At 35.6% G+C, this 21,828-nt stretch overlaps 1 protein-coding gene across 4 annotated transcripts in view; it reads left to right on the top strand.

Moving 5' to 3' along the window:
- prkcea (protein kinase C, epsilon a) overlaps positions 1-21,638 on the top strand; it is a 59,480-nt gene extending 37,842 nt beyond the window's left edge. For all 4 annotated transcript variants that reach the window (XM_058793506.1, XM_058793510.1, XM_058793509.1 and 1 more), the window contains exons 11-15: positions 5,748-5,902; positions 15,455-15,593; positions 15,678-15,866; positions 17,259-17,405; positions 19,345-21,638. In XM_058793506.1, the coding sequence (XP_058649489.1) occupies positions 5,748-5,902; positions 15,455-15,593; positions 15,678-15,866; positions 17,259-17,405; positions 19,345-19,491 (777 nt within the window). In that variant the 3' untranslated portion in view covers positions 19,492-21,638. The remainder of the gene's footprint in view (positions 1-5,747; positions 5,903-15,454; positions 15,594-15,677; positions 15,867-17,258; positions 17,406-19,344) is intronic.
- Positions 21,639-21,828: the final 190 nt, after the last annotated feature.

Below are 21,828 nucleotides of genomic sequence, written 5' to 3'. Positions count from 1 at the left end.
GTATAAAGGCTGATAATGGCTGAATAAAAACAAAAGAATAATAAGGATTATGTCTCATACCTGGCGGAATATACTAAAAATAACTATCTTTTTTATTATTAGTTAAATATACATATATTATATTATATTAGCTCTGTTACTGTTTAAAAATTACTATGTGGCTGGCTTAATGAACCAAAAATAGGTTGTTAACTAAAAATCAGATGCATCATTACCTGAGGCATCAGCAATAATCAAAATGTATTTAGCTATAATTTATTTAACTTATTAATAAATGTTCATTTATATAACATATTAATAAATGTTACTTTCCAACCTATTTTGGGTTCATTTAAAGAAAGAAATAGTCATTTTTACTACGCAATAGTTGAGTTAAATAAAACTACGCAGAAGTTTGGGTTAAACATTTAACCTAACCACTGGGTCAAAACAGCCCAGTCGCTGGGTTTGTCAATATGTTTAACCAAGCTTTTTTTTTTTTTTTTTGAGTGTAGGAGGACTGGGATATGACATGATATAGCTGAAAATGGTATGTGAATGAAGTGAAGTCTCCTTTATTTTTATAGTGCTTTACAGATAGTGTCAAATTGGCTTTACAGAGATAAACTGGAGTAGCAGAATCATTTATGGGAACTCAACTATGGAGACAGTATTCTGCTGTAAAGCAGCTCTACAAGACAGTAGTGTCAACCAGTGTGAGTATTCTAATATTGTTAGGTTCATTTTTATAAATCATTTTGCATAACTTCCCAAACTCAGAGAGAATGTGCAACTACAGGCGAATTATTTGAGTGCTTATGGCTCTGTCCTGACTTGTGGTTTGTCACAGTTATGGACACTGTGCTAGTGTGAAAAGAGTGTGTTCTTCACTCCCAGCTGAGGACAGGCACAGATGAGGTCATTATCACAGCTCACTGCTCACATTTCTAGCACTATAGCAACCCAGAAGCCCTTACGTACTTCCCTTCGCTACTGTGAAGCGATCTAGACTCGAGTGTGTTCAGTGAACCTGTGCCCTGATCTTTTACTTTTCAATTCAGTTGCAAATAATTACTGAGATGAACAAAGGCCCAAGATCTAGATTGCATCACATTTATTTTCTTTGAGATCTCTTGCATTCGTTCTTTCTTTCTTTAATATCTAATTTGTCTTTATTAGAGTGAAATGAGAAGACATGCACTTTCAGATTACTCTCTTGATTTGTGTTATTGTCTTATATTTGAAGTTTTTGCCCTCTTCCTTTTGTACAATTTATGTGGTGCACTCACTCGTCTTCTATCCAAAGGAAGGAAAAGTTGATTTGAGTCTCATTTTCTTTCTTCCACCCCCCTCTCTCCATGTCTTGCTTGTCTCTCGTTCCCTTTCTCTCTCTTTTTCCAGAGTAGATTGATGAGTTAAATTCACTCTCAAAACTGAACAATGTTGCAGTGCAGCCAAACCTAAGCTCAAATTTCTTCTAAGCACGACAACATCTCTCCTTTTTTCATCATCCTTCTTTTGCTCTTTTTCAATCCAATTTTTTTAATCTGTATTGCTCTCCTTTCTCACTTGTTTTTACATCAGTCTGTTAGACTGCTGGCTCTGAATATATTAGCTTTTGTGTGTGTGTGTGTGTGTGTGTGTGTGTGTGTGTGTGTGTGTGCACCTAATTCAAAGTCATTATAAAACCTTTTTAGACATAGAAAGCTGCAGGACACTCCCTTGTTTTGAAGGTCTAGTTTTTCCTACAGTTGTCTTGCCTTACCCCTGAGAGTAAAGTACCAGCAAACGTTTTTCTGAATGGGCAGGATAAAGATGATTCAGAAATAGTTTTTCATTTTTCATGTGATTTTTTTTTTTTTTTAATTTTTAAAGCTTTTTTTTTATTATTAAGCCTTTACTCTAAAGCTGTTATCAATTTGAAGTAAAATATAGCTTATTGTGTGTTAGTCTTTTAGTAATTTAGTAAGGTAATTAAAATAAATTTTCTATTTCCTATTTTAATATGTTTTAAAATGTAATTTATTCCTGTAATGGCAAAGCTGAATTTTTAGCAGCTATTACTCATCATTCTAATATGCTGCCCTCAAAAACATTTCATAATATTGAAACGTATTAATATAGGTGAAAATATATGTGTGTGTGTATATATATATATATATATATATATATATATATATATATATATATATTTATATTTATTATTATTTTTTTTTTTTATAAATAAGTTCAACAGCGTTTAAGTGCCATGTTAAAACAAAAAAAGCTAAGAGTATTACTAGATTAAAGTTGTAAAATATTTTGTAATATATTAAAAGTCCAAATTATGAGCAAAAAAGTCTTAGCAATACGAGAATTAAGTCAAAATATTTTGAGAATAATCTCTCTCATTTTAAGCAACGTGAATCAATCATCTTTCAGATTACAATATTTGTTTCATTAAATTAGGCTGTTTTTTCATGCCTTCTGATGTTCCTTCAAGTTTATATTGTGCTATAACTCGAAATAAAGAGGAAATTTATGATTTGTATTTTGTGATAAAACTGACAGAATTTTAAAGCTGAGCTGTGTTATATTAAAAGCAGCGATTTTAACTTTATTCTCAAATTATTTCCATTTTATTCTCGTATTGTTACAGCTTTATTCTCATAATTTTGACTTTATTCTCGAAATATTTCGACCTTATTCTTGTAATTTCAACTTTATTCTCAAAATATTTTAACTTTAATCTCGAATTATTTCGACTTTATTCCCGTATTGTCATGACTTTAATCTCGTAATCTTAGATTCTTTTATTTTTTAACATGGCACTAAAACGCCGTCTTAAATAAGAACAGCATTTATTTGAAATAGAGTTTTTTGTCAAATATTAAAGGTCTTTATTGTCACAATTTAATGCATGCCTGCTGAATAAAATGGTTGTGTAATAATGATTTAGCATACTTATTTAAATAAGCACTATTGCCACAGTAAGTAGTTTTACTTCACACGGATTTGGTGAAGTTGTTGAGTTGTGTATGTCTACATCTATAGGCTTCCGCTAATGCAGATTACAGGTCTTATCATGCTTGTGTGCTGTATGTCTGTTTTGTGTTTTCAGCACCGGTTCGTCAGAAGCGTCCTGCACCTGCAGTCTTTAGAAAATAAGCCATTGAAAATGTCTTTCATAACATGTTATATAAGGATGGATGAGACTAAACAGACGTTTCCTTACACCACCCGTCTGTTATAGCATGACAGAAAACACACACACATACACTATAATTCCAGATGCAATGATACAATGTACTTTTCTGAATTCATGACACAAAGATATCAAAAATTCTTCTTGTAAGCTAACAAAAGCAGAGGTAGTTTTGACTAACCCAAATGGGGCAGTGCTGTGTCCGCTATCTTCCAATCAGAGCTGCTGTCTTGTGGTCCAACCCAAACGGAAGAAACTATTTGTTCATTTCTAATTAGGGGCAGGAAATGTTTGTTCATATTGGATTGGGTGGGCCTCCTTCAGATTTCTTGGCACATTTACTCAAACTATTAAAGCATCCTGTTTAAATTCCTCCTTTCTGAATAAAGAACAAAGTACTCAGAAGTGGGCTTTTGTACACTTACATAAGAGAACTTTGTTCATAAGAAGTCACGGCTTAAAACGATTTTTGTCAGTGAGGGAGTATGCCAGTGTAATATTTCTTGCAGCCTTTCATTATGTATGCTGCATTAAAGAACAACCACCGCTTCACAATTAAGATTTATTTAATATACCTATATCCTGATTGATTTGGTATACTATTCATGTGAATATTTCTCTGCATAATGCGTAAGTACAGTAATATTGGCGCAAAATAAAAAGATCCTTTCATGTAAAAGTACTTAGGGTTTTGTTCAAATTCTAATGAACTTAAGCTTGTGGTATGCTGTGATATGTGCTTTTACATTTTAAAGACTTTTAAAAGTTAATGAGAAATCTCATTAACAAATAAAGAATAATGGATTAGCAACCACATACCAACATCCTGCCAACCACTCACTACAAACTAGCATCATGCTGTTGACTTTTGCACTGGCAAGTATTACTTCTGTCCTGTGTGGTTGGTAAAAAATCTACATATAGTGACTCCATAGTCAGATAAGAGATTAGGAGATCATTTAACAGCTCATTCCTGGAATTAGATGATATATGATTTGTTATAATGTATATCACCTTAATTTGCTCACGCTCAGGTCATCCAAGATATTGTTGATTGAGTTTTTTTCTTCATTGGAACAGATTTTGAGAAATTTAGCATTGCATCACTTGCTCACCATTGGATCCTCTGCAGTGAATGGGTCCCGTCAGAATGAGAGTCCAAAGTAAACAACTCCTGTCCATCAATTAATGCCTTATGAAATGACAAGCTGCATGTTTGTAAGAAACAAATCCATTATTAAAGCATTATAACTGTAAACTATTGCCTCTGGCCACAATTCCAGAGTCCATAGAGTCCACAATCCATAATAATGCTTCATTCAGTGAAAAATTTCATCCACTCTCACATCAAAATACACCAAGATATTTGTTTAGAATGGTTTTGGACTGTTTTCGCTTATCTGTATATATTTTTTTCCTGATTCTCCTGAAGATGACTTTTTCACTGAAGAAAGCAATATTATGGATAGAGGGCTCATATTTTAGCTGGTTAAAACCGTCCTATTGATGAATTTGTTTACAAACATGTAGCTTTTCGCAAGACGTTAATTGATGGACTGGACTCGTGTGGAATACATGTGGATTATTTGTTGTGTTTCTATCAGCTGTTTGAACTCTCATTCTGACGGCACCCATTGACCGCAGAGGATCCACTGGTGATCATGTAATGCTAAATCCTGGAGCGTGAGTAAATTTTCAGTAAATAAAACTTTTTTGGTGATCTATTCCTTTAAAAAGACTTAAGATAGTTGTGTTGAGTGTGTATTCATTTTTTGTTTCCTTATAATCCCTTGACCTTTGCTGTGTGCTTAACAGCACACAAGCTTTCTTGTGTGTGGGAGGATGTGTGTGACCAAACTGGAACCTTTTTGGACCCATGAATCAGTACGTCTGGCGTAAAAAATCACAACGGTCAAACATGGTGCTGGACCGGTCTTGCTGCTGCAGGAAGTGGAAATCTTCACTGCATGAAGGACATAATGGATTCATTAAAGTATAAGAGAGAATTTAATGCCTAATATATAATAATTCATATAAAATATTTTTTTTTTAAACTAGAAGTCTATGGCATGTCCCCATGTACAGCTTATCGCCAGGTAAATATTAAACTCTGCAGGATTTCGCGTAGCTTTACCAGAATTGCTTTTCTCTGAATTGGGGACTGATTTATCATAAGGCCTCTATAAAAGTTCTCCACTTCCTGATCATAAATGATGTGGATGAAGAGAACAATTTGTATGATAAGATGTTTACGCAGTTTTTATATTGATATGCTCTTTTCCTAATTCATAGAATAGGAATACAAACATCCCAAACTTTCCTTTATTATTTCCTTATTAGTTACAAGAAATGTTTCCTATAGTGTGAGTCAGAAAGGTAATCAAGTAAGCATATTTGTTAGCTCTATTGATTGTGCATTGGCATGTGCAGTGCTTAACTGTTATCTGGACAAATGTAATGTGAAACTACAAGAGGATTGACAGTGAAGCTATAGATGATTTTAAATCACGCTATTACTGGGTGTGGGGTCCGTTCTATGAAAATCAACTCTGTCTTTTTGTCTTCTTTATTTTTTTCTCTCTAGGATCGGTTGTTCTTTGTTATGGAGTATGTGAACGGAGGAGACCTGATGTTTCAGATCCAACGCTCACGAAAGTTTGATGAAGCTCGTTCCCGTTTCTACGCAGCTGAGGTCACATCTGCGCTTATGTTCCTGCATCAACACGGCGTCATCTACAGGTATACACACCCACAGTAAAAATCTACAAACAATGTTGTCACAGCCCATTTTACTTACGTAATGTGTCATGTTTATGAATGATGAGTGACTTTTTAATGAGTTGGATTTTCATTGGTAAAAAAGCAATGCAGAATTTTATCAATCAGAAATTAAGTGGTTTGTGAAAAGTGGTCATTTCATACCACTGACATTTAAATAAATAAAATTTTAATAAATGCATATATTTATTTAATACATATATTAAATGCATATATAAATAAACATTTATTAAAATGTATTATTATTATTATTATTGTAGTTATTACATATAGTTTCTCTGCATTTTAAACCAGGATATGAACACCTATTTTAATAAAAAATAAATAAATAAAAATACACACTTCAACTTAAAAGTCAACATAAAATCACAATCGTCAATTTTACTTAATGCAAAAATTACATTTATTAATAGTAAATTCTAATTATTATTACCTACATATATCTGTTTCTGCATATTAAGGTAGGATAAGAACACCTACTTTAAAGAAACAAACAAAGAAAAAATGCACACTTCACCTTGAAAGTCAATTTGCAATCACAATTGACTGTTTTTACGTTCTTATTGCACATTTATGTTCATGTTGGTATTTTCCACAATATTGACAAATTTACGAAAGTTTGATTTGATGTTTCATTTTTGGTGACACTAACTGTGTACAAATTGTACACTTCAACTCTAAATACAAGAACTAGTCATGCCATGAGATTGCAGTGTGACTTCAGCTCCCACAAATGATGCCAACCGTACCCAGGCATGATGCTAACTGGCACTCAAAGACTTTAAATGCTTGTTTTTGTTCCAGCTCTGAGGCAGATGCTAATCCTATTTGACCCGTGAGAGTTAGCAAAAGATCACACCATTGTTAATGTAGCGTTTAGTATCAGCTTACCTCTCTCAGTGAAGTAAAGTCCTTATTCTGGTTTCCTGCTCCCCAGGCACAGCTGAAGATACAGTGTACACTCTGTGCTGACTGCAGCTCTGCGCTCCTGATACAGTTCAGACAGAGCTTTTATTTTTTGAACAGAAGCCGATAACTTTAAACAATTGTGAAGCGTCTCAAAGGACTAATCCTTTGACAAATATGCACACTACGTTCGTGATCAGTATGGTGTGTTCACACTCGCTTCAGTTATGAAAGTGAATCGAATGCATTCAGTGTTCTCATATGTACAGAACAATTTGAGAGTCACACCTGTTGATTAAAACTAGGGTGACCATATGACCAAATGTCCGGGATTCGGCTTTTGCTTTCTACAGGCACCATTCATTGTATGCGTTTTTGTATTAAAGAGCTGCATTGGACTGTTTTCTTAATCTCGCTCCTGCTGAATTTCTGACCATTACTACCTGCTCCCGCAAACATTTTCACAAATATGCGGAGTATTTAAATCACTTTGGATGCAGCTCGTGTTGGATGCAGGGTTGCCAAATCTGCATTTTTTGCACGGAATTTTCTCCCGTGGGATTTTCTCCTGAAATATTGCATCAATTACATTTGACTGAAATGCTTGCATTGAAACATTTTGCATTCTACCTATGATAAAACTGTGGTAGATGTTAAGTTTTGTGAAGAATGACCACTGGTAGGAAGCCTTTTAGCTGTGTTTATGATCAATCTGCATAACAGTGACTGTAAAATATATATTTTAGGTAATGACTTAAGGAAATTACATATTTTGAGTTTTGATATTTGGGATATGGTCTTTGCGCTACTTTGGGGGCTACTTTAACCCCAAACCCCCAAACACAGCCAAACACATTCATTCCTTCCCAGGTACGAACTTGTATCTCGCTGTCTTTCCGTCTGTTTATCACACAATCAGGGTTACAAGCAAAAAGATATGCTGAAAGCTGAATACAGAGGCTGTACTGGGCCACATGCTCTGAGAAAAGCACAAAAGCACTATTCCTTATCCAAATCTTGGGTAGATACTGTAGTACATTTCTGCTGAGACCTGCAAAGAAACAAGAGGTCAAACTTCACACGACCCCCATTTGAGATTACCATCATTATCTTCCCTGTTATCATGTCAAAAGTGCTTGCCATTTCAATGTCTTGATGCTTATATGGATTCTTTCTAGTCCAATAAAGGGTTTTTTAGTTCATTAATGCAAGTGAGCTGTTAGTACTCAGCTCTTTCTGCAGGGTTTGAATTTTGTTAATAGTAGTCATTTGAAGATCGATCTGATTAATGGTTGCAGGAACACCAATGATATATTTCACACTGAATTATATTAATAGTTCATTGCATGATTTAAAGATATGACGATCAAATGTTTCCTTATTTGTGGTTTGCAATTTATTAGGTCTTGCAAATGTATAGATGGTTTTGCATGATAGATCTGGCCTCAGGGAAGAGTTGAGGAATGTAAGTGGAGGTAGGATGTATTAGTGGATTACAGCACCATTCTGAAGAATGAGAAGCCTCTTTAGCCTCCAGCAATACCAAACCCTCTCCACCTTTTCTCCTTCTTTCGTGAGGAGTACAAATTAGGGAGGAAATCCTAAAAAATATATACTGTACGCTTCTAATATGTACAAGTACAGAGTGTACACTTCTAGTATATCATATTTCTGTGTGCAACGTGTATTAGATTACTCAAAGTGTGTCAAGATCTTATTATACAAATTATTTCTATTCAAAAGTTCCATTCAAAAGTTAGGGGTTGATACGATTTTTTTGGCAGTAAAGAAATTGAAAAAATATATCAAGGTTTCCATAAAAATGATTAAGCATCATATTAAGTTGTTTTCAACATTTATAATAAAATAAATGTTTTATATCAGCATATTTGAATGATTTCTGTTATGCCATCACAGGAATAAATTACATTTTAAAATATATTATATTTATTATCACTGTAATTAACACCATTATTATTGTTTAATTAGCTCATAGCAAAGGAATCGTTAAATTGTAATAAGGAGTGACTAGTTCTCACTTTTGATTAGGTAACAGAAAATGGGAAAATGTCATTAATTAAGTGCTTTAAACCAGCCTTTATTGAACATTAATTGCATTTATATTTACTGTCCCTTTAAATGTTTATAAATACATTAAGGACACACACACACACACATATTGGCACATGTGGTTTACAGGGACTCTTCATAGGCGTAATGGTTTTTATACTGTACAAACTGTATATTCAATCCCCTAAACCTAACTCTCTCTCTCTAGTTTTGTGTGTGTGTGTGTGTGTGTTTGTGTGTAACACTATTTGTATAGTTTATAGACTATGAATTAACTATAAACTGATAGTTTGCAAATAATTTGTAAGTACTTTATTAGTGCATACTTACTATAAAGTGTTACATTTTCTCCTTTAAGAAAGAGGGGAGAAAGACAGTGAGAATGAGAAAGCCAAAGCAAAGACATAGTAAATTGTATCTCTTTGGTCTGTTGTGCAGGTCAATGCTTGTCCTGTGTACAGACTTGCTGTCTGATTAGACCTGTAAACCATCTTGTTTCTCAGCTTTAGCTCACTTTACTTTCTCTCTCTGTTCCTGTATGTTTAGCTGAGATTTTTTTGACTGGGGCTGATCAGAGGCATCATGTTAAAGTGATGAGGGACTCCATGGAAAAATCACTCTGCACACAAAGGGAACACAGGAAGGCATTTCAATAGGGCCTAATTATGTGTGTACATGCACTTATGTGTATGTGCGAGGGACCATGCATGGCATGTGTATGTGTGTACGTTTGTCCGGTGGAGCTCAGAGGAAGTGTGGAAGACGAATCCCAAAGGGGTCAGAGAGTCTTTACTTAATTGGTGACCTAGAAATATATTAATATCTACATATATAGAGTGAGAGAAAAATGTATTGTGAGTTTTGTCGCTATCAGATCAGTGGTGTCCGTTGAAAAGCCCTGAACACTGAAGCATTTGTTGAACCCTGAGCGGTACACAGTCCACTTTAACTCAACCTGTACTGTACAGCGGACAGCTCCTGGCTTTAGATTGCAGGAAAAAGCTATTTCTATTGGCTATTGTCATGTTAAGTGCATATTACTAAAATCCTTCCAAGTTTCATGGTTGCTGTCAAAAATAGTACAGTTACATAAACCTGGGCTGTCCCACCCTCATGTCGGAACAGTGCCTCACAAAAAGATTTGTGCTTGAATGATGCTAGCAAAGAAATGTTGACATTTTTTTGCCAATCAACCATCAAAGGCCAGGCCTGTTTGGCTCTCTGTTGCTGTCCTGTACAGCTTTATCAAACTGTTGACACAAAACACACGCATGAACATTTTTTATGGGTTCATGACAATTTTTAAAGAAGTCTCTTAAAAGGCTGTTTATTTGATCTAAAAAAACAAACAAACAAAAAAAAAACAGTTATATAGTGAAATATTATTACAATTCAAAATTGCTGTCTTCTATTTTAACATTTTAAAATGTAATGTATTCCTGTGATGGAAAAGCTGAATTATCAGCAGCATTACTCCAGTCTCCAGTGTCGCAGGATCATTTAGGAATCATTATATCATTTTCTTTAAGGGTAAAACTTGTTTAATGAGGGGGGAAAAAATTACTGTACACTTTTAAGTGGCTTGAGAAATGATCTTGAGCTTCCTTACAAATGCATGTAGTCTTTAATCACTTGAATAGCATCATAAAAATACAACAGCTCATGTTGCATTATGATAGACAGATTTTACAAGAGAAATGTGAATCCTTATCTCAGAAGTGTGTAAACAGCACACCTGATGAACCACACCCTGGCTTCTGTATCCCTCAGTATGACACATAAACATGTAAACACATGGGGTCATCAAGAGGTCATAGTGGCACCCAGCATTCTCTCTTCTAACCTTTCCTGCTCCACCTACCACATTAAAGATTGCATGACAGAAACTTATTGGCAGTACACTTCCCTTCAGCCTCAGTCACTCACCTAAAGAAGCCATGCTGCATCTGAAGAAGGTGTCGGTACATCAGTGAGACTTTGATAACAGTGGCTCTACACATTCTTACACGAACCAGAGAGGATTCTATTCTCAGGTGAATAGTACATTGATATAAGACTCTTCTATGGCTCATTAACTGCAATTCGAGGAAGGCACAGTTCACAGAAAGACCAGCCATGCTCCAATACACTGTAAAAAAAAAATATACATTAATTTGGGTCAGTAAGAATTTTTAATGTTTTTGAAGGATGTTTTTTATACGTACCAAGGCTGGATTTATTTGACCAAAAATACAGTAAAAATAGTAATATTGTAAAATATTATTACAATTAAAAACAGTTTTCTGTTGTCATATATGTGACCCTGGACTGCAAAACCAGTCATAAGTAGCATGAGTATATTTGTAGCAATAGCCAAAATTATCGATTTTTCTTTTCTGACAAAAATCATTAGGTAGAGATCATGTTCCATGAAGTTATTTTGTAAATTTCCTACTGTAAATATATCAAAACACATCTTTTTGATTAGTAATATGCATTGCAAAGAACTTCATTTGGACAACTTTAAAGGCAATTTTCTCAGTATTTTGATATTTTATTTTTATTCCAGATATTCAAATAGTTGCATCTCGGCCAAATATTGTCCTATCCTAACAAACCGTACATCAATGAAAAACTGGTCATGTATAAATAAATAAAATGGACCCTTATGACTTGTTTTGTGGTCCAGGGTCACATATTTAAAAATCTGGTGTAAATCTTTAGGCATATCTGAATTTTTTATATTTATTATTCAGTTTTCAGTGTCAAGTGATCATTCTAATATACTGATTTGGTATTCAAGAAACATTTCTTATAATTATCAGTGTTGAAATTTTTTCTTCAAAGAAAGAAAGAAGGGAAAGGAAAAAAAATCACTTTACTTAAAGTCTTTATGTATAATGTATTATAAAGGGTTATTAAAGAGTATAATGCATTAAAATGATTCATAATGTAATTTGTAATACATTATATTTGGGCTGGGTCTTTTTCTATTTTGTTAGTTCTTTTCTTTATTTTGCTCTGACACATTGAGAAAACAGGATTTATCAGGCATGACAATCAGATTAGCTCCTCCGAGCATTCCTGCTTTCGTTCAGGTTCCAGCCAGTTTGTCCAGCTGTATGTAACACACATCTACACACAATGTGCACATACAAAGGAATATACTGGTGTTCTGCACATACCTGCTTGTTATGAGATATGCAAAGTAATATTAATCATTAGTGTTTGTTCCTGCAGATCTGTAATGAAGGAATGAACTGTCTGACCATCTGAAACCATGCAGACACTGCTTGGCTGACATGGTCGGCATGCCTCATATGAACACGTTAAACTGTCATGTGACCCCCACTAAGTATTTAATGTTTCTACATGTTTGAAAAGCCTTTTACCACTGAATGCCCTTGGCCAGATTTCTCTGACTGTTTCCTGGCTGACATGTACTAGGTCCTTTAACCTTTAAAATGGCATTACAAAATCTCCAGCCTCTGTATGTGTACTGTTTTGTTTTTTTGTTTTTCTTTTTCCACTCTGTGGCATGGAGCACAAACATCCCCCTGTAGAAAACAAACTATCTATGCTGGGACAAGTCTCTGCAATCACTGCATTTCAGATATTATCGTAATGTGCTCCTCCTGTGGTTTTTGGGTTTAGCCACATTGCTTCAGTAAAACTTAGAGTTATTAATGCATTTCCATGTCCTCTGGCTTGTTAAATCCAGATTTTAAGTAGCTGATGGGGTGGTTTTGTGTGTTGTACTATTCAAAAGTCTGGGGTCAGTATGAGATTTTTTTTTTTTTTTTTTTAAGAAATTTTATTCAGCAAAGATGCATTAGATTGATTAGAAAGTGACAATAAAAATATTTATAGTCTTAAAAAAGAAAAATTATTCTCTTTTGAAGAAAAAAGCAGCACAACAGTTTTTTTAGCATTAATAATAAGAAATGTTTCTTCAGCTTTGCCATCATGGGGAATATATAAAATTGTATAATATATTCAAATAGGAAACTATAATTGTAAACTGTAATAATATTTCACAATTGTGGTGATTTTACTGTAATGGTATTTTTCTGTTTTGCACTAAATTATCTTATTTTTTTCTGCGATCTTCTGAAATGAGAATGAGATCTCTTTGCATTTGGTAATGGGAACCTTCGTTAAAAATCTTTATTGGATTGGAGCTGGATGAAAACATTTTCGTAACTTGAAAAAAAAAAACATTTTAACTGAAAATAAAATAAAATATTTAAAAATATATATTTTCTCAAAGTATTTTCTTCAAGTATTTTCTCAAATACTTTCTCATTTTCATTTAGTTTAACTTAATCTAGGCCTACTAATGTAACTAAAATTTAAACTGAAATAAAAATTAATAAAAATAAGAATTGTAAAGTTTTTTAACAAAAATGACAAAAACACAACAAAATTACCAAAACGTTATTTAAAATTTTAATTATAAATGGATTGTTTTAAAATAAAAACTAATAATGTAATAGAAACTATAATACTATTTCAGTGATACTAAAATCACTGCTGGAGAGAGGAGTCCTAATGGGAGTAAAATGACTCCGTATTGGCACAGCAAAAGACATATCCATCATTTAACCCCTCATTGCTGTTGTTTACCCTCTGCTATATGTACGAATCTATCTACAGTGGGGGAAAAAAACATTATTTGATCCCCTGCTGATTTTGTACGTTTGCTCACTGACAAAGAAATGATCAGTCTATAATTTTAATGGTGAGTTTATTTGAACAGTGAGAGACAGAATAACAACAACAAAAATCCAGAAAAACACATTTCAGAAAAGTTATAAATTGATTTGCATTTTAATGAGTGAAATAAGTATGTGACCCCTTCGCAAAACATGACTTAGTGCTTGGTGGCAAAACCCTTGTTGGCAATCACAGAGGTCAGATGTTTCTTGTAGTTGGCCACCAGGTTTGCACACATCTCAGGAGGGATTTTGTATCACTCCTCTTTGCAGATCCTCTCCAAGTCATTAAGGTTTCGAGGCTGACGAAACTCCCTCCACAGATTTTCTATGGGATTAAGCTCTGGAGAATGTGCTTTTTCTTGAGCCACTCCATCCCATCCACAACCCATTTTCTATGCCCTGGCTCTGACGGTGCATGGGCCCCCGTCCATTGTCCCTTTGATGCGGTGCAGTTGTCCTGTCCCCTTAGCAGAAAAACACCCCCAAAGCATAATGTTTCCACCTCCATGTTTGACATGGGGATGGTGTTCTTGGGGTCATAGGCAGCTTTCCTCCTCCAAACACGGCAAGTTGAGTTGATGCCAAAGAGCTCGATTTTGGTCTCATCTGACCACAACACTTTCACCCATGTTCACTGGCAAACTTCAGATGGGCCTGTACATGTGTTTTCTTGAGCAGGGATTGCCTTGTGGGCGCTGCAGGATTTCAGTTCTTCATGGCGTAGTGTGTTACCAATTGTTTTCTTGGTGACAATGGTCCCAGCTGCCTTGAGATCACTGACAAGATCCTCCCGTGTAATTCTGGGCTGATTCCTCACCGTTCTCATGATCATTGAAACTCCATGAGGTGAGATCTTGCACGGAGCCCCAGACCGAGGGAGATTGACAGTTATTTTGTGTTTCTTCCATTTGCGAATAATCGCACCAACTGTTGTCACCTTCTCACCAAGCTGCTTGGTGATGGTCTTGTAGCTCATTCCAGCCTTGTGTAGGCCTACAATCTTGTCCCTGACATCCTTGGACAGCTCTTTGGTCTTGGCCATGGTGGAGAGTTTGGAATCTGATTAATTGCTTCTGTGGACAGGTGTCTTTTATACAGGTAACAAACTGAGATTAGGAACACTCCCTTTAAGAGAGTGCTCCTAATCTCAGCGCCTTACCTGTATAAAAGACACCTGGGAGCCAGAAATCTTGCTGATTGATAGGGGATCAAATACTTAATTCACTCATTAAAATGCAAATCAATTTATAACTTTTTTGAAATGCATATATATATATATGTGTGTGTGTGTGTGTGTGTGTGTGTGTGTGTGTGTGAATGCAATATATGTATTATTCTATTTACTTATGTTTTTGTAGTTTTAGTTTAAAAATAGCTGTAGAAAAAAAAATTATAATTTCTGTTTCTGCTTGCATTTGGGGATTGAGAAACATTGAGCTGTCTAGTACATGACTGGCGGCTTCATGAGGGCTCAGAATGTTGATGTGCCTGTTGTGAAGTGAAGGGTTTTAAGAGCTTACCTGAGGCTGCTGTCGTTTTTACCTACACAAATGTTCAGCCCTGAGCACTGCAAACACCTAGGCTTGCATTCAGCCATCTCAGGAATGGAACGGGGAGCAGCTTGAGTTATAAATGAGGCAGAGTGCCATGTGTTATTGTTGTAAAGGTCTGCAGAATGGCCCTGGCCCTCAAGGTCCTGTAGATCAGTTGTCAGCTTACTGTCTGACATGCATGCCGACCCCTTAATAAAACCATTTTAAACAGCCTTCTTAAAAGACTTTAAGCAAGTCACAAAAAATGTAAAATATGGTCTAATTGTTTTTCTTCCCTGTCACTGCAGAGATCTGAAGCTGGATAATATTCTGTTGGACGCTGAAGGCCACTGTAAACTGGCCGACTTTGGCATGTGCAAAGAGGGCATTCTGAATGGGGTCACGACCACCACTTTCTGTGGGACCCCTGACTACATTGCACCTGAAGTAAGTCTAGTAAATTATAATGAACATAACCTACAGCTGACATGTTTGACATAATTTTGAATCTCATTCATCTCTCTCATTCAGATCCTGCAGGAGTTGGAGTACGGCCCGTCGGTGGATTGGTGGGCTCTGGGCGTTCTCATGTATGAAATGATGGCTGGTCAGCCTCCGTTTGAAGCTGACAACGAGGACGATCTTTTTGAGTCCATCCTCCATGATGACGTGCTTTATCCTGTGTGGCTCAGTAAAGAAGCCGTCAGTATTCTGAAAGCTGTAAGCGGCCTGTTTCTTGTAATCTTTTCTTTGTTTGTGTATGTGGTTTGTGGTGGTTGGCCCATTTATCATTTCTTTTTCCACTTCTGTTCGGAAATCTTTTCTCTTCCAACAGTGATATATTGAGCTCCACTGTATGGTCATACACCTGGCTGCACTTTCCCTCTGACCTCTCCAACCTTCCTCTGTTCATTTTCCTCCCTTTTGTTCCTCATTCATCCCCCTGTTCTGGTATATTTACCTCCGACTTACAAATACACAAATTTTGTGGCATATTTTATACACATACACATACATCCATTTTTCTAATATTTGTGCACTAAAAATCATGAATTGCTTGAAATGTTGTTGTAAGCGGTTGTATCAGTTTTGCAAATTTCCATCCGAATGAAATAAACCATCTGTTGATTCAATCCGCATACCCTCTCTCCAAAACCCCGCTCTCCAAAGACGTGTCAGCAAAAAGAGTGTTTCTGATTGGCTCGTTTTTTTGATTAACACTTCATAAGAAAATTTTCTTCAGTATTTTTGCTATAAGTACGACAAAGCATCTTGTTTAATCTTTTTTTATAGTTCAAATTATTTTTATTTTATTTTAATTTAATTTATGACCCCATTATAATTATTAAATCTATACATTGTCTTTTTAATGTAATGTTAATATTATTAAATGTTAAAATGTATTTGTGTATGAATACATTTTTATTTGTGTATAAAGATTTACAAAAACCTTTATTAATGAATGCTGTAAAAGTATTCTTATGATACCTAAGGCATTAAGTAAGGGATAATCAACGGCTAGCTGTGCATTAAACGATTTGAGTACACGATGTGTCGGGTGGTTGCCTCCGCGAAGTGCATTCAAATATTAAAGATGCCAGCATTCACATATTAAAGATGTTAATTATATTTGCGCTGCAATATTTGACCGGAGCGATAAAAATGACGGTTATTTTCGTCTATATTACTATTCAACTGTAACTGTATGTTACTATGGTTACCAATGTTTATAGGAAGCGCATTAATATAGAACGTGATTAAACTGACCTGGAACTACCTGTGCGGTTAAACGAATTTAATCAACACCTGCCAGCCAATCAGAATCGAGTATTCAGACAGACCATGGCATAACTAACATTATTAGCTAGTGAACCTTATTGTTAAGCATTGCAGTTCTATGATTGGCTAAAAAGATTATTTATTTATTTATTTATTTTTTGCTGTTAGAATGACAAGTGTGATTTCTCAAGACTCAAAAAAGAATCATTTTCAGTGATATCTTCCTTGTATTTTTTGTCATAATCCACAAAAATGCTTAAAGTTCTTAAATGCTGTTCGTATTTACCCCTTCTTTATGAATTATGTAATGTAAAATGTATTCCCTTTCCTCAGTTCATGACAAAGAGCCCCAGTAAGCGTCTGGGCTGTGTGGTGACCCAGGGACTAGAGGAAGCCATCAAAGTCCACCCTTTCTTCAGAGAGATCGACTGGGTCTTGCTGGAGCAGAGGAAGATCAAGCCCCCCTTTAAACCTCGCATTGTAAGCATACATGATTCGCACACATTGAATTAACCCATTTCTGCTGCTCAAACAGTTGAGCATAGCACTAGCAGCACCAAGGTTATGGGTTCGATTCCCAAAGAAAACACAATCTGGTATAAATGCAGTGTAAATACCTTGAATGCAATGTAAGTGGCTTTGGGTAAAATCATCTGCCAACTGCATAAATGTAAAATGTAAATCATGAAATGCATCACAATTCATAGACATCATTTTTTTCTGCAAAATGCTTCAACACAGCATGCGCACATTGACTTTATCTCTCATGTTCCTCTGTCTTTAGCGTCTGTGGTCTAGACTGAAAGTAGGATGCCACAACGGCACTTTTCAACTTCTGCTTTCCCATGGCGGGGGGAAGGGCTGAGTGTGTTGTGTGTATGCGTGTGTGTATATGTACACAATGGGTGATTTAGATGGAAAGGTCACAGAAAGGTTCAGAGAAAAAGCGACCGCCACTTACTCTCTTGCCCTCTGAGTAACTTTGAGCTGCCGTTTCGTCACCACACTTTCTACAGCATCTACATTTACATACGCACCTGTGGCTTTTAACTGAAAGTCTGCACTGCTTCTTAGAACAGCACTGGGGACAAAATCTGAATCTTAAGCAATACAGACATTTGTTTGTTTTATTAGTATTATCATTATTTTTTAAAGGGTTAGTTTTGACGAAAATAAATGAAAATTCTGTCATCAAATTTCAGGTTTTACTACCCTTGTGGGGAAATTTGGTCCCCACAATGTAGCATAAATAAGAACACACACACATCCACTTACAGATTAAATTTCACAATATAAAATACACTACTTGTTACTCTACTTATTACATTTTAAATAGGGTAAACATGTAATCTGTAACCTATTACATTTCTAAAGTAACCTTCCCAACACTGATTACACTCTAAAAAACACCGGGTTGTTTTTAACCCACGGGCTGGGTAAATATAGGACAGAACACATTTGGGGTTAATTTTACCCAGCAACTTGGGTTGTTTATTTAACCCATCATAATGGGCTGATTTAACCCAGCTAATGGGTTATATTTTTTTTATATTTTCTAATATAGCTTATTTTTTACGTTATACATGAAATAATGTTTACATATTTACTTAAATCCTTTTTAAGTTTAAATCCTATTTTAACATCCAAAGTATTTGTATTCTGTATCTTTATGAATAAAATAGTTTATTTTATGCAGAGTATTAGGCTTTTCCATCACGCGATAAGACCGAAGTTTGTGATTCACACCGCGCACCTGTATGTTACTCTGCATGAAATTGAACGATATACAGCACAGTAACGATTTTATATATAAAATAAAATTTACACAAACCTGTATTTACCAAAGAAATGCATCAATTCGATGGCGCTTAGAACTGTTCTCTCCAGAAGACGACGCAAATTCCCCACGATAAATAACTCAACCGCTCGGTTACGTCTGACCCAGGATCTGAGTAATACAAAAACTACCCAAACATTGGGTTGTTATATTTGACCCAGGAGCTGGGTAACACAAAAACTACCCAAAAACTGATAAAATTACCCAAAAATGGCATTTGAGTTAAAAATAAATAAATAACCCAGGATTTTTTAGTGTACACGATTGATCTTCTGCATGAACCAATTAGGTTTTTTTCTCACGAGTCAAAAAAGTACAGTTGAGCTTCCTCAAGAACCAATGAGGTTTGTTTGATCTCTTTATAAACTTTTTGAAGTGTCAATGTTTTGGGTTAATAGACTTTCTCAGGGGCCTGAGAAATCGCTCAGGTTTCATTAGTGTCCTCATTTGTGGTTGAAGATGAACAAAAGTCTGGCACGACATGATGACAGAATTTTCATTTTTGAGTGAACTACCCTTTTAAAGTTGAACCTCAGAAAACCTTCATAAACCCATGTATCTCTGTTGTCTGTTTTGCTATAGAAAACCAAGCGCGATGTGAATAACTTCGACCAGGACTTCACTCGCGAGGACCCTGTGCTGACGCCAGTAGACGAGGCCATCATCAAACAAATCAACCAGGATGAATTCAAGGGCTTCTCCTACTTTGGAGAGGAGGCTTTGTCTTAAAGCCTAACTTGGTGTCTGTCAACTCAAATATATGTTAAACACTCCCACAAACACTCAAAAACCCTCATCGCATCGCAATACATGAACACACACTCTACAAATGTTCTGAAGACGGGGCTCAGACCGGACCAGAGCAGAACAGCCAGTCCCTGTGGTTCAGTTCCCCTTTACTGCTGTTTTTTTTGTTCTTTTATTCTTCTCTAAATCTCCAAAAAGAGAAAAAAAAACTGTACTGCTTATGGATCTCATCACAGGCCTCAACAAGTTTGACAACCAATCAGAAAACGAATGTTCTCCAGAGCCCAAGAAAGGAAGGGTCGGAACGCACTACCTTAAACCAAAATTGACAATACCAATGATTGTACTACAATTTCGGACACCGATCGGGTCTTCGTAATCCCTCGATGGAAAGGTCTTGCCCTTGAGGAGGATTTTACCCTGCATACGTGACAATTAAAAAATGTAGTGCTGTGCAGTCAAATGCCTTTTTGTGTATTCAGGTGACATTTTGGGAGCAATTTTATAGAAGATACAAAGACATATATTCCATCAGTGTTATGAAGGTCCATTTGGAATGATGACCTGCTGTATATGGGTTGTGTTACGAAGTGTCGGCCTGAGTAGGTGTGTGCATGACATGTATGTGTCTGTGTGCATGTGTTTGCATGAATGAGAGCGAGAGGCCCTTGCCCTCCTGAAGCTCTACAGATATTTTCATGTTGTTTTGCAATGGCTTTTCATTTGCGTTCGACTGTGCAAAGACTACAGTGTGTGTGTGTGTGTGTGTGTGTGTGCGTGCATGTGCGTGCCGTGTCCCGCCGCTATGCATACGAAGGTATAGTCGTGGGCAGACAGACTAGTACCCATAGCTGTCCGGTCGATTTGTACAGAACATAACATGTACATAGTATTCGCTCCAAAAGCCTGTGAAAGCTTCTTAGAGTAGGCAATTGTTTGCATGGTCTTGCAAATTGTGTCGTTATTGAGTAGCATCAGTTTATAGAAAGAAAACCATGTTTTTGATATCTATGTGCAATACCCTGAAAACATTTCCCCTAGTTCTTTTCTTTATTTTCAAATTGTTCTGTTTCGGTTTCTCTCTTGTGCTGATTTTCTCGTGTTAGAGCTTCACCAAAGGCTTTCTCGCTCTCTCTCTCATGCTTCTCTCTGCCGTTCTCATGTACATAGTTTGCTGAAGTACATAAGCTGTGGAATGTAGTGGAAAAATGTGTGAGCTCTTAATTTATTCAATATACATGTAGCTATGCTTCCCTTTTTGTGTCAATAAGTCATTCGTCTTTTTGTGTTACTTTATTTCAGATAATTGTTACACACCTCTGTATATCTTTCGGACTATTCAGTCTTGTTTTAAATTTTGTGAACCCCTGTAGTTGATTTATTTACTTGTGCAATGTGAAAGACTCTAAAGGAGAGGTGAACGAAAACGAAAAAGGGTACATTTCAGGCGTACTAATTAAAACCTTCTGGAATGTGATGACTTTTGCTTTAGCAATTCAATAGCGATTTAAATAAGATGTGTTTTATTGTTCTTTTAAAAGTGGTTGCTGACCTTTTATTTCTGTCTGAGGTTTCTTTTGTTTCGTTGCTTTTATTTTTAATCGTGTCTGTGGGTTGATCACGGTAGCTAGGTCAATGTTGCAGATTGTCTTTGAAGCCTTTTCTCTCACAGGCACTTTCCTGTCTGTTACCCTCACTGTTTCATGCCAAATGTCTTGTTCAGCTTTATTTTCTCCCGTTGTTTCCTTTTTAGTTGTAAAGGAATGAACTTGATATATAGGATGCATCCATGGTCTGTCTTCAAAGTCAAAACAGAGTAAATAAACTAAGAATTACCTCTTAAATTAAATGCAAAGATTTCTCTGGCTGAATATTGAATATTTGCGCATACAGTATTAAAATACATAAATGTTTCATATGTATGATAGTGCTGTATTATATACATCTGGTATTGGACTTTAGTTTCTGTATGGTGAAGCTTCATGTGCACAGAGGTATTTCTTTTCTGGATACACTAGCGTTATCTCGTAAGCATTTTACTATGTGCCAAATGTACTGTCATCTAAAGGATGTGAATGTTTTGTTTAACCTATTAAACCCCAAGATGTATGAAAAATGATGTGTTTTGGTGATATGTTGCAAGAATTTTATGTGCACACACACACACACCCATACCAAGGAAACAGCACATCAAATTGCAAAAGTCAAATAGAGTCTAAAGGTTTGGCTGTACTTGTAAGTCTAAATTTTTTTTTTTTTTTATTAAAATAAAAAAAAAAACATTCTCAGAAATACTGTGCAAGTTGCAACATTAAAAAA

Source organism: Onychostoma macrolepis, chromosome 12 (genome assembly GCF_012432095.1).
Source record: "Onychostoma macrolepis isolate SWU-2019 chromosome 12, ASM1243209v1, whole genome shotgun sequence".
Lineage (NCBI taxonomy): Eukaryota > Metazoa > Chordata > Actinopteri > Cypriniformes > Cyprinidae > Onychostoma > Onychostoma macrolepis.
The sequence above is the reverse complement of the archived record's forward strand: the minus strand, read 5'-3'. Positions and strand labels throughout refer to the sequence as shown.